At 42.3% G+C, this 13,234-nt stretch overlaps 1 protein-coding gene across 4 annotated transcripts; it reads left to right on the top strand.

Moving 5' to 3' along the window:
* The first annotated feature begins 336 nt into the window (after positions 1–336).
* On the top strand, positions 337–12,833 carry gpatch2 (G patch domain containing 2). Of its 4 annotated transcripts, none has more exons than XM_085131958.1 (10): positions 337–559; positions 1,370–1,613; positions 1,983–2,533; positions 3,333–3,397; positions 4,342–4,539; positions 6,692–6,812; positions 7,140–7,179; positions 7,429–7,493; positions 7,631–7,719; positions 10,269–12,833. In XM_085131958.1, exons 1-10 carry the CDS (start codon positions 510–512, stop codon positions 10,436–10,438), a joined length of 1,593 nt encoding a protein of 530 aa, XP_084988084.1. In that variant the 5' UTR covers positions 337–509; the 3' UTR covers positions 10,439–12,833. The 4 variants fall into 4 exon arrangements, with proteins under 4 accessions (XP_084988084.1, XP_084988085.1, XP_084988086.1 ...); XM_085131959.1 differs by having other exon boundaries at positions 338–559; positions 1,983–2,530; XM_085131960.1 differs by lacking the exon at positions 337–559 and adding an exon at positions 567–696.
* The last annotated feature ends 401 nt before the right edge of the window (positions 12,834–13,234 follow it).

The following is a 13,234-nucleotide window of genomic DNA, read 5'->3' as shown; positions in this document are numbered from 1 at the left end:
TTGTATTTCATAGCCCAACAGAGTTCAAACATAGGATCCAGTTTTATACTACAACGCCCTCTAGTGTTCAATGCAGGTAAATACACGTGGAAGTCAAGCGCTTGATGTTGCCTTCACGTACATTATTGCAACAGCAGCTTTTTTTAGTTATTGTGTACATACATGACAGTTAATGGTACGCAAATATTTATAGATACGACATGTTGTTATCAACCACATACATACATATATTTTATCCAGTTTTGGCGTATTTAAATTGAATAATTATAATGCTCCTTAATATTATTATGTTCTGACGATCTCTTTCTCCCATCGCAATGCTAGTAGTACAATTTTCTGCAGCACTCAAAGGCAACACAGTACCTTGCTGCTGCTTTCACGGTGTCCTCCTCTTGTCGCATATTGATCCAGTTAGCTGATCGTTAGCTTTTGTGCCAGAATGGTTTCAGTGGCGTGTCAGTGTTTGTCCGTTGTTTCTGGCTAAGGATAGCGGGCACTTGGTGGCTTTCATGTTCCGTGCAGCTAATCTAAAAACCATCGGCAAAGCGGGAACTGGCTGGTAGGTGGTGTTTGAAACCGCGGAGACGTAACATATTGTTCACGTCCACTCCACTCTCGTGAATCAGCCGGCTAGAGGCAGAGAGAAGGCTAGCTGCGCTAACAGGCTAGCAGCTAAGCTCTACTGAATATTTTAGGGTGTGTTTGTTGTTTACGTTTTGACGGCGCTTGTTTAAACTAAGCATAAGTTAATGCCGTGAGTGTTATTACAGGTTAACGCTGTTACGTACCAGCAGTTGGTCAGCTTTAAAATCCTGTAGTTCAGGGTTTGTTTTGGAAGGGCTTGGCTAAGTAGCAAGAAAACGTTAGCCCTCGAAGCTAACAACTTAAAGTGCAAACTGAAGCAAGCGTCGATTTAGAGAACCTTGCAATCGCGGGCTATTAAATAGTATCGCCTGAGATTTGTTAATACTGTTTTTCAGCAGTGCACCCATCGTGTGTTAGCCCTAGCTTTGCTTGCTGGGAAGATATGGACGTTATGTAATGTGAATAATCACCAGGCTATAGTCTCAGATATTTTACAGCTAGCTTACTCCCATGTCCAAAGTTGTCACCGTCAGTTGGGCTTATCGACAGCTAGCTGACGTGATAGCATTTCAATTTGCATCTGTTTAGTCAGGAGTCGTCTCTTAAGTTTCCTTGCGGTTTGCCCATCAATAGGAATCTACACATAATGGCTACATTCTTATACTCTATACCAATACTTGTGCACACGCGAAATCTTTAGTGTTTGTAAGTGCTTTAGGTATCCGATTGTCCACTCCTGGTGTGAGATAAAATGGTATTTACCCTCCTTTTTGCTTAATCTCAGGCACTTTCGCCGAACGATGGACGAGCTGGTCCATGACCTGGTGTCAGCGCTGGAGGAGAGCTCAGAGCAAGCTGCCCGTGGTGGTTTTGGTGATGGAGGTGACCATGCACTGGCAGTGGGCTGTCTGCTAAAGAGACAGGCTCGGAAGCGGAGGGGTAGGAAACGACGCTCAGACAACCCACATCCACCGTGGGAGACGGGCCACCTCAGTGAGGGTTCAGAGTCCAGTGTGGAGGAACATAAGGTGAGATAGGGTGAATTGAATAGGGACTGTGGGCAAGACACATCTGTTTGAAATCCTGTGTCAACAGTCTTACCTAAGACCAGCTGAGGCAGTTTTACTACATTTGAGGATGTAGTTATCTGGCTCGCTGTAGCTGTTTTGAGAAGAGGAGAAAAATGTAACGGGGGGGAGATCCAAAACATATTAAAATAGTGTGGCGTTTTGGACAATAGCAAATATTTTTATTTGGGTGAAAATGTGTCTGTGTTTCATAAATCCGGCCCCACTGCTGTTGCTTCTGTCTTAGCTGACATACTTGTGTTGATGCAAGTGTCTTAATTTAGCATCAGCATCACAGCCTGGTATTCACCACAGTGTCATTTGTTGTAGGACTACCGTGCCAGTACAGGAGCAGTCTCTGCTGCCAATAGCCATGCCCGTGACAACAGTGACTCAGATGAACAACTTGGCCCCAAACGGCGAATCCCCTACACAGCCGACACGGGGCGAAGTAAACGGCCGCTCTGGCCGGATGACCTCGGTGTCCTGGGCTCAGCAGAGGGGACTCGAAGCCTTAGGCGACGACGTAAGGTCAAACGCATGGCTGTGGACCCACCCATAGATCCAGAACCTCCCACCTCCACTATGCTTGGGCCACCGCCTGTACCCAAAGCCCGTGTTGGTGGCAAGCCACATAGACTGGGTGCAAGTGAGGGAAGAGGTGCCATGGAGTTCTGCGGAGGTGGACTGGTAGAGCCAAGTGGAAACAAAAACAGAGTAAAAAAGAGGAAACTGGCGACACACCGGTTGGGAGTGGAAGCTGCTGATGAAGGGGTTGTGGTGGAGAGTGAAGACCCCGTCTGTTCTCCAACAGACGGGTCCAAAGACAAGATGGAGCTGGAGGAGCAAAAGGGTTCGGATGAGGACATGAGTGACAGGTGGTTAGTGTTTTGCCTTTCTTTTTATGCCTCGTAATTCCCGTTGTTGTAGCTCCCTCTGTATGTGCTACTGTGTGCGATTTTTATGGAGTCTGAGTGTCAGTTTGTGGTACTGCAGGCAAGGGAGTGTTTGGGGCTGGTTGTCTAAAATTAATATCTTTTTTTTAATGTTTTTGAAATGTCTGAAATGTGTTTGGTGCATAGATCACCAAAAAGAAGCGACTATTTAAAGCTAAAATGTTGCCAGTTCCAGACTAGTTAGTTCTCATGCATGTTCTTTGATGACTGCTTTCATTTAGAATGTATTGGGAACTTATTTTATTGAATGAAAAATTGTTGAAAAAAATCTAAATGGAAACTTGCTAACTACCATCTAGCGTTTCCCTACTAGTAAGGTTATTGTTATGGCTTTGATGGTAATGAACTGTCTGGAGTCTCTCATCCTGGGGCTAGACAGCCTTTTTCCATCATGAACTGCAGCTGGCAGAGGTAGTCCTTGTTCTACTCTTGAGATCCTTTGTGAGCTGAAGGGGGACTCGAACAAAAATTGCCACCAGGTGGATAGCTGTGCTGAGCTCATCAAGGCTGCAGAGCAGAGGAAAGATTAAGGTTGCCAGCAGTAGTTCAACATGGAGGAGTTTACGTTACTGTTGTGTTATATATTATCACAAAGTGTCTAAGGTATTATTTATTAGCATTAATGTTATTTGCAAATGCATGGAATATATGTGGATTTGTGATACAGTCATGCAGTGGAGAAACACTTGGTTGAATTTCCTTTTCCACCCTTTTTTTTTCTCAGTGAGACCAGCAGTGTGAGTAACAGCAGTGATGGAGGCCTCTATACAAATGATGAGGGGAGGCAAGGTATGTACTGAGATATGTACTGAGGTATGTGTCAAAAACTGTCTGGCATGTTGCATAGAAGTGCACACAGAGGGGAGGATTTTGTGAAAGGGTAAGGGTCCGCATCTGTACACAGTGGTTGTGTTGGGTTGTGTTTTGTAGGAAGTGCACACAATCTAATTTTAGGGTATTTTCATGCCTATAGCTCGCATACTCTGGTCCAAGTCAGTTGGTGAGTTTGTACTTGTAACTTGTAGCTTTTTCCTGTGGTTTGGTTTCTATTGACGCAGAAAAAAAAACTCAAAGTGAACCAAAATGGGTCAGTACAAACCACGTAAGAACATTTAGTCCGCTTATTTTGTCTGGAGCGCGAGCAACAAAAGTAAGTACAGGAAGATGAAGGTGCTGTGTTCTGGCTGAGTGTCCAACATGGGGAATTTACATTAATTTTACAGCTAGTTGCTAACCCGCACTGACTGTTTGTACTGTTTGTGAATAACGATGGTACTCTGCCGCACCCCAGAATGCAAAGCACTCCTGGCTATGTGAAGATGTTTAGTTCAGACTTGCAGCATGCGCCTGGTAGTTGACTCAGATTGCATTCACACACCATTTGGAATCGGACTTAGACCACCTCCTCCAAAAGTGTTTGGTGTGGTTGTTTGATCTGTACCTGAGTGCGATTACCCTGTTAACACCTGGACAAGTGAACTGGACTGAGGGGGAAATGAACCAGGGTACAGTTTAAACAGAAAAAAAACAGCGCAGGTGTAAAAACAACATAAAAGCACTTCTCTCAAACATCTTGCTAGCTTTTAGAAACTGTGTTCTCCTCTTTTGTCGTTATTGATTATTGATCCTTCCCAGTTATTTCTAAATATGGTGAAATTGCTTTTTATTTCAATTTGTATATGAGTTTAAGCAGCTTTTCTGTGAGGTCCCATTTTTCATACTCCTTCTTTTAGGTGACGATGAGCAGAGTGACTGGTTCTACGAGGGTGAGCCGGGCTCTGGTCCGGGGCCCGGGGGTGCTTGTGGGATAGCAGGAGTTGTTCCCTGGTGGGAGAGGGAGACTGGGTCAGAGGAGCTGGATCTAGCCGACCCCGTCTTTAACAGCATTCTCACTGGATCCTTCCCACTCATGAGCCCTGGTGCACAGAGAGGTAAGCTTCTGGTGCTTGCTTTCAGAGTCACATTTGAATCACTTAGAAACTTGGACACAATGGCAATTATTTTTCTCCCCCTCCCTTTTTTGGTCAACCATCCAAAGCAATGATGGCTCTAAAGAGGGGTGAAGAACAGACTGTAGGTTTGTATGTAAAAGGATGTAAAGAGTCATTAGCTCATTTAAAGATGCCCAGATTTGCACTGGGAGAAACAAGCATGTACTGAATTTCTCTGAGCTGGATTAGAACTGGGATATGATGCTCCTAGGCAAGAGGATGGGCAAAGAGGAGTTTTATGAATGCGGTTGGTTTGACAGAGAGAGGACGGGGACTAGGTGGAAACCGACAATCTCCTGTGGTGCCCCCTAGCTGGAGCAGATGGAAGGAGGAGCTTTCCATCTGCTCGTGGCTCAGGAGTTGGGTGTTCGTCTTGTAATCGGAAGGTTGCCGGTTTGAGCCCCGGCTCGGACAGTCTCGGTCGTTGTGTCCTTGGGCAAGACACTTCACCTACCGCCTACTGGTGATGGTCAGAGGGGCTGATGGCGCGATATGGCAGCCTCGCCTCTGTCAGTCTGCCCCAGGGCAGCTGTGGCTACAACTGTAGCTTGCCTTCACCAGTGTATGAATGTGAGAGTGAATGAATAAGGGTATTGTAAAGCACTTTGAGGGGTCCCGAAAAGCGCTATATAAATGCAATCTATTATTATTATTATTATTATTACATATAACGTAATATAATATCTAGTATGAGGAGCAAAGTGAAGATACTGTGAAAAGTTGTTGCAGTCTCACTACAGACCACTAGGAGGCAAACGGTTCACACTGACATATCAGCATTACAGCAATAAACTGTTGTATGGAATAACAGAGTAACATTTCCTAACAAAGGCTTTGTCTGCAGCGTTAAGCACCGAAAAGAACCTTTTTCAGACTTGTGCTGCATGAAGCTGTCTTTCGAGTGTCCTCCGGTTTTGGTAATGACAGTACCTTTAATCTAGCTTCCCCCCCCCCTTCACACCTTGTTAGTCGTGACATATCATCTCCTACCTATTCTCCAACCAACGTGGTGCTGGTGCCTAATTTATTTTCACATCAGTGCCCAAAAACTGGAGCCCACATCACACAGCATAGTTGCTGGACTTAAAGCTGGAGTAACTTTGCAGATTTGTTAGACCACAGGTTTATGCCACAGCCACCCTAAATTAAAGGTACTGTCATTACCAAAACCATTTTTTATGTTGTTCTTAGCCATGATTTTTCAAATGTATTGTTTTACAAAAAAACATAGAAAAAAAATACTAAAGTTGCTCATTTTTGATTAAGATGCCAAATTAATTCACTTGAATTCCTAAACAGAAAAATGAGTGAATTCAGTCTGAAATCCATCGATCCTTTTCAAAATGGTAAATCGTTGAGAACTCGATGAAAAGGAAAGAGTCTACATTAAAGCACTTCTTGATGCTGGGTATGCTTTGACACAAAATTGGGCAAGACTTAAAGTCTCACAGTGTGGTCATGTATGCTGTGGACTGATCAATTGCTGAGACTGATGTTTGGAAAATGTGCAGAGGAAGAGGCAGAAAACAGCTGTGCAGTGCGTCAAAGTTTTAGGTACTAAAGGCAAAGGTCTTCAGGATGACAATAAGCAGAGGGCTGAAAAAACGAGGCTTAAAGGAAAGGCTAGCTGCTAAGAAACCATTGTTGAGACATCCAGGAGCACAAACACTGGACTGCAGATGCCTGGAATAAGGTACTGTGGGTGTAAAAGTTAAAGTTTAAACTCTTTGGTCAGCATTGTTGTGTTTATGCCCAAGAAAAGCTCCAGAATGTTTCAATGCAATGCACCTACGGTGGTGATTCCATTATGCTTCCATTTCTGTGAAAGCTCCAAAGGTGGCCATAAAAATGAAGCGTTTTGGTAATTATGTGTGAATTAGGACTATATATAAATTTGTTGAATTCTGTACATCATACTGAGATTACCTCAGCTTCCAGTAGATAATGCTCTGTTTACAAACCTGTTGAAATATAAGCTGGGATTTCAAAAGATGTATCAGTGTTTTGCTACCTTGAAATGTTCCTGACCCAACCGATTGAGTGATTTCGCTGTAAGGTTAAATAATGATGAACCTGCGCTGGTGTTTGTCAGGTTTCCAGGCCCGGTTGAGCCGCCTTCATGGCAACCATCAGGTACCTGAGGCAGGGCTGCAGGGAACCTCCAGTCAGGGCTTCAGCGAAAGATTGAGCAGACAAACTCAGGACACCCACGAGTGAGTTCTTTCTGCATGATCACTTTTTCCATTTTATGAAAGATGCTATTTAAATAAGTAACCTTGGTGTTGAAAATTAATAAGAGTAACTTAAAACCTTCAAGGTTATGATCAAAATATGTTTTTTACAATTTTATACTGACATCATAAAAGCATTTTATTTGACAACAGAGAAGCATGATGAGACCTCATTCAGTTTTTGCCTGTGTGTTAGCTAATGTGAGAAAGATCTTGATAATCCTGTTTTCTTTGGGAGATCTGCAGTAGTTTCTGTGGTTGACGCGAAGCAATAGTTTCTGTGTAATCATACCATAATATCTCCGACAGGCCGTGGTTCAGCTCAGGCTCAAGGAGAGAACACGGACAGGTAAGCTGTCTCTCTCTTTCTTTTTTTCCCCTTTTATTCCTTTTATTGTGGAATAAAAGGGTTTGAATCCACTCAGAGGCCATTCATTGTCCTTCCTTCACCTGTTCTCTCTCCCCAGCTTTCCTATCCTCTCTACACCGACCTAAAAAAGGCTAAAAAAAAAGCCTCCAAAATGACTTTAAAATGCAGAATACAAAGTTCATTCCAGGGGTAACTCGCTCTTTTGTGTCTCCCTCATTGCCCCTTCAGTTGCACTGGGACCCACTCTCAGACAGAGGGCATCGGAGGACCTGCTCAGTAAAAACAGCAAGCAGGTGAGAACAGTTTAACTTCGTTGGGTTTTTTGTTTGTTTGTTTTTTTTGTTTTTGTTAAGGGATGAGATCTTTTCTTGTTATTTAAGATCAAATGGGTGCTATCTTTTTTTTTTGCGTGTCTTGACTGGTTTTACAGACAGACCAGCGGACACCTCGGCTCGCTCTGCACAGGGGATATCAAGCGGAGGCGCAAAGCAGCCCCCCTTGGTTCCACTGCACCTTCAGGTATTGGATGCACACCTAGCTTCACCTAGCACACCATCTGGCACTTTATACCAACTGCTCCTTTTATTGTATTTTTGGCTCTCTTCTGTTCTCCTCCCCCCCCTCCCCCTCCTCCTAGTTGAGCTCAATATGTCCAAGCTTTCCTCCACACCTTCTGCTGTACAGACTGGGATGAAATGTGCGCTTTAGCTGCATATTTTTGAGAAAGCGGATCTTTCTCCCTTCATATCCTCCCTCCTGCACAACCTTCTCTCATTAATAAAGCCCTTTCCTTCCTAAGCTTTGCTGGACAAGAGTCAGCTGGCTAAATCACGCTGCCACAGCAGAGATACTGGATTAGCCGTTAGCCACTCAGCCCCTCCACCTCCTCCAAAAAAACGACTCCTCTTACCTCTGGGCCAGTTTATCCTTTTGGAAGAGGAAGGACGAGTTAATGCTAATGTTGGCCCTGTAATGTATTTAGTCTGGAGCTATGTCGTGTTTTTGATTGTAATTTATACCTAAACGCTGACATTGTATCCACATTAGTGTACTGAAGTGTTTTATGAGATTAAGTTGGCTGTCATTTGTGGGTTAAAGAGTCATGCATGCTTTGGCTCAGGTGCAGGCTTCTTTAATTTATGCCCAGGCCCAACAGAAAGGTAAGCATTTGTGTTTAAAAACAGAAGACATGGAGCACACATTAAAGAAATTGGGCAGACAAAAAAAGTGTAACCAAACATTAATTTCAACTTTATGAGGTCCTTATTTAAGGTGGCTGCTTAAAAACTTGGATAAAATCAGTTAAATAAGGCGGCAACACCCAGCAAGCACATGGAAAACATTACCACTGTCTGCTGGGCTGCCAAAGTATCATTGTGGCATATTCAGTGTTGCCTTGTGTACATACCTGACACTCACTTGGCGCATATTTGTACTCTGAGGCCAAATGTCCTGGCGTGCTCGAACCCTCAGACGATCGCGTCTGGAAATGAGCTTGCAGCTTTACTCTGCCCTGCATACAAATGAAAGGAGGATTAAAAAGGGTAATAGGTTGCACTCTGTGACTGGACTGGGAACTTCCAGGAAGAGGGAGGACAAAATGATCAGTGTCTGAGACAGACACGCATGATCTTCCCTTCACTGCTTGCATTTGTTACACCATTGAAAATGTGGCCAAGTCAATTACATGGTTATGTTTATACTAAAGCTGAACCACCAGATAGACAGAACGTCAGATCTGTAAACAAGAAAAAGGATTTTAATGTTTTAGGGTTAATGCATTGTAAATCCAAAAAATACTGCTAGTAACTTTTTTTTTCACTTTTAATTTCTTTAAAAGTGACTAAAAAGCATAAAATGTTTTGCCACAAATCAAACATATAATGTTAAAAAAAAAAGGCTGGCGAGTGGTTGCTGGTTGTAAGTAGGTTGACAGTAGGTAAAAAGACCTATATGGTGCTGCACTGTAAACCTTCTTGCAATTGCTTTGTTCGCAAGCAGGCCGCCACTAGTTTGCATGCTTGTCTGCAAATTACTTGCCGAGCACATTCTTTACTTTAACTTTGAAGCGAGACAGTCTTGCACTCTTGCAGACAGTGTGTTGCAACCAAAGCAAATACAAGATGGTTTTTGGTGCAGCACCTTATTTGCAACTGATTTCCCCTGGCTACAGCCGACAGCCACCAACTGGTTGAGATGTACAAATTTTTCACTGAGCGGTCTCTAAGCTTGTGTGATTAAAACATAACGGATCTAATATTGGACCTAATTGTTTTGCACATATCAACGTCAAAAAGCTTCAAAACAGCTGTTTTGCCTCAATATTCCAACCACTGGTTACATTTCAGATGTTTTGTCCTTGATTTTTATGACTTAAAAAAAGCTAGCAGTTTGATAGTACTATGACAAACTAGTTATTTAACATTATTCTGGTGCCAATTTATTCCTGTGTAGTTCAAGGAATTTCATGTATTCAGTGCATCCTTGGCTCTGATGTATCTTGTCATCGTTTTATAAACCAGTTATTTATTTTTAAGATTAAGGTTAGAGGTCAAGTTTCCTGAAAGCACATCTACCAGGAGACTAAGACGGTATCACTGGCAGCCACCAGTACTTTTTCACCTTCTAGTACAGTCTCAGCTAAATGGACTGAAATTTATATAAATAGATAATAAATAAATAAATAATATATAAAAATTCTTTACTCTGACTTGGTACTCGAAGCACTCCTTACACTGTGAACTCCATTCACAGACATAGCAATAGTAATACATAGCAATGAGAGAAAGTAATCAGAAGAGTTTATGTAGCACTTACCTGTGATTGAATTTCCTGTTATGTTAAGTTGTTTACTGCGCTATAACTGTCTCTAGCTTTGTGTTTAAACTGTTTGTGGGACATGACGTCAAACTAACTTTATTATTTACTCATTTCACGCGTACATTGTCTGAGCTGCTTTGAAGATCTCCTTTATAGCTGACGCTTGTACGCAGTGTTTAACATGGTATGAGTGAGGATGCGTAGACAGAAATTATTAGCTTTCTTTAATCTGTGAACTTTGTTTTCAGGAGTGGTCGCGGAGAACGCACCTCCGATCCCTGAGACCAACATGGGGAACCGCATGCTGCAAACCATGGGTTGGAGTCCAGGGATGGGCCTGGGTCCTGAGGGAAGAGGCATTACCGAGCCCATCCGGGCCACCCAGAGACCTAAAGGCACGGGTTTGGGTTTCAGCTGAACACAAAGAGTGAGGTCATGATAATATACCCCACCAAGGAGGGACGAGATGAAATTCTCCTCAGGGTTTTCAAAAAACACACACACAAAGGTCTGGAATAATCCAGGCGCACGAACAACAAGAGAAGGACGCTGCTCATCGTAGCAAACGACCTGAGATGAAACAAAAAATAAACTTTCCCATGTTGGGGAAACTGCAAGAAGACTGAGATCTCTGCACAGACTCCTTAACATGTGAAAGTAAAGGACGGAAAGTGATCCACAGACAAGAATGGCAAACGCGTCTTCTTGAGAAACTCCATGTTGGAGAAAGTGATGTGATGTGATGTCTCATCCGTTACCTCAGATGCCAGTGTTACTGGTCAGAGAACTGGGGTGCTGTTGACTACATACAAATAGTATTGCTTCAGGTCGCCAGTGACGACGGCAGCGGTTTTTCAGTCGGGCCGTGTTGGTTAGTGAATCAATGATAGGGTTTTTGTCTGATGTTGCACAATAATTTTAAAATCAATTGTTTGAGAAGGCTATACCTCAAGATTATTCTTATTTTTTTTTTTAAATTGTAATGAATTTAGGGTACGCTTTATTGATGTAAGTTTGGATATCTGGATGTTTTCCCCGCCCAATTCCTTTTTTAATTGTTGATTTAATTGGAGAAATCTTGTCATGAGAATGTTTTTAATCTCTCTCCCAAAAAAAGAGAAAAAGGCTGAAAATCCAAGTTACAAATTTCTCTTCATTTAGCACCAGTATGCACACATTTGCACACGAAGCCCGAAGTTTCACCACACCCTACTTTTCGTTTCATCGAACGTTATTTAAGGTTTTTAAACAGTGTTGCTGGAAACGTAGCCAAGAGTAAGCACGCTCTGCGACTTTACACAGTCACACGGTATGATATGAGCATTTTGGCGTTTCAGTGCACACACTTGAAGGAAGGAACCTGTGTTTAACCGGTGCTTTCCGCTTAATTTGCTTGATTAGACCTTTTCGCAGGATTGTGGGGAAGTGCGGGCTGGCTAACGTCTAATCAGACACCTGCGGCACAACACAGGAAGTCAGACGCATTTATTAAAATAAGTTGGCTGCTTACCTAATTGTATTATTTACTATGCAGCTGTTGGGTAATTTAACCCCATTAGCATATTGGCCAGACACAGCGGATTGTTGTGGATATATAGCTAAAGTAAATTTAAGTGCAGCTGAGAGAACAAGGGGCCAGAAAAAAAATAGAAAGATGTTGATTAGAAATGGTGCAGGATATTTAAAGTGTAGCAGTATTTCCTCTGAACAGCTTTTAACCTTAGGACCTAACTTACCTCATTAAACTCGTGACAGTTTAAAGACATGTGAGTGGAGCTCTGATGTGGAAGAAAAGCGTGTACAGTAGAAATTTAGCCTCTGTAAACCAAAACTGTTAAATCTGTAACTAAGCAAAAAAGACTAACGCATTAATTGTTTATTAATTTGATTTTAGATTGTCTTTTTTTTTTTGTAAGAAGGCTCAAAGGTAACCTTCCTGATGATTATAATTTGATAAAAAAAAAATCTCTACATTTTTACTGCAGCCCCAGGTAGAGGATGGATTTTGAAGAAAGGGGGAAAAAGCCTGATTACTTAGGTTAAGGTGACTCAGCATTTTTATGAGCACTACATTTCTTTGACCTAAAGTTCTTGGGTTACTTTTGCAGTATGTTTTGGTCATTATACATCCGTACAGTGAAGCGCTGTCCAATCAGCTTTGCAGCATTTGGCTGAATCCGCACAGAGACTATTGCTCTGTACACTTCACAGAGCCTGTTGAAGTTCATCCTGCTGCTTCGGTGAGCAGCCACATCATCATCACTACAGCAGGTTACTCCAAGTAACCAGGCTCTTCTGGAACCTATCTGGAACCTTTCCTATCTTCTCCATAAATCAACTGTTTCCACTAGGGACATCTATGTTTTTTGTTTGTTTAAAAGAAATTTAATAGTTTTAAATGTCTAATCTGGGCTTCTTGTTCTGAAGGTTAAACGTTGGTTTGCACATTGTCGTAAACCCCCTGTATTTCCCTTCATGAAGGCGTCTCTTGATTGTAGACTTTGACAATGATATACCTACCTCCTGGAGAGTGTTCCTGTCTTGGATTATTGTGAAAAGGTTTTTCTTTGTCAAGGAAAAGGAATTCTGCGATTGTCAAATTTTCTCTTCTGTTGTTTTTCAGGCCTTTTTCTCTCGACCAGCGCCTTCCTTACACCAAAATGTACCAAATTGCTGATTTTCTTTATGTTTTTCTGCCTATAGAACTTTGATGGGTTTTGTGTTTCTTCTTTTTTCGGCCTGATGATGGGCTCTTTTTACTTGCATATTATTATGTAGATTAGTGGTTTAATAAAGCAGCAGTTTATGCAGCATTTAAGTGTTTAATTTCTTTTACTAATTCACCCATATTAACAACAACGGGATTGAATTTTGAGAGTTGTCCTGTGGAGATAAACCAATATTTTTGAGGCTTTAAAGTTGGTTGAACAGAGCATCAGGATCTGCAGTCGTTTAGGACACTGAAATCAAGTTGTAAAACGTACATCATCAGTGAGGCAACTTACTCCGATCAGGATGTGAGCCCTTTAAGTACAAACCAGGAGAACTTTCTTCTCTGGTTGCTCTTGAGACGGCACGGTCGCACCTCCCTGCAAATAAGAACGTGGCCTCGAAATATTTCCAACTCTATAAACGCACACATCCCATGCACATGCTGACTCAACATCACTGAAATATGATGCTCGCGCTCTCTCCGTCTTCTTCCCTCCTCTCT

This window comes from Neolamprologus multifasciatus, chromosome 15, assembly GCF_963576455.1.
Source record: "Neolamprologus multifasciatus chromosome 15, fNeoMul1.2, whole genome shotgun sequence".
NCBI classification, from domain to species: domain Eukaryota; kingdom Metazoa; phylum Chordata; class Actinopteri; order Cichliformes; family Cichlidae; genus Neolamprologus; species Neolamprologus multifasciatus.
This window is presented reverse-complemented; position numbering and strand designations above follow the sequence as displayed.

What these genes read in the sequence shown, in the direction of transcription:
- gpatch2 (XM_085131958.1), top strand. Translation starts at nt 510, where the DNA reads ATGTTCCGTGCAGCTAATCTAAAAACCATCGGCAAAGCGGGAACTGGC. An exon ending in CCAGTGTGGAGGAACATAAG is followed by an intron (nt 1,614 to 1,982) that starts GTGAGATAGGGT and finishes CATTTGTTGTAG; the next exon opens with GACTACCGTGCCAGTACAGG. An exon ending in CAAGGAGAGAACACGGACAG is followed by an intron (nt 7,180 to 7,428) that starts GTAAGCTGTCTC and finishes TTGCCCCTTCAG; the next exon opens with TTGCACTGGGACCCACTCTC.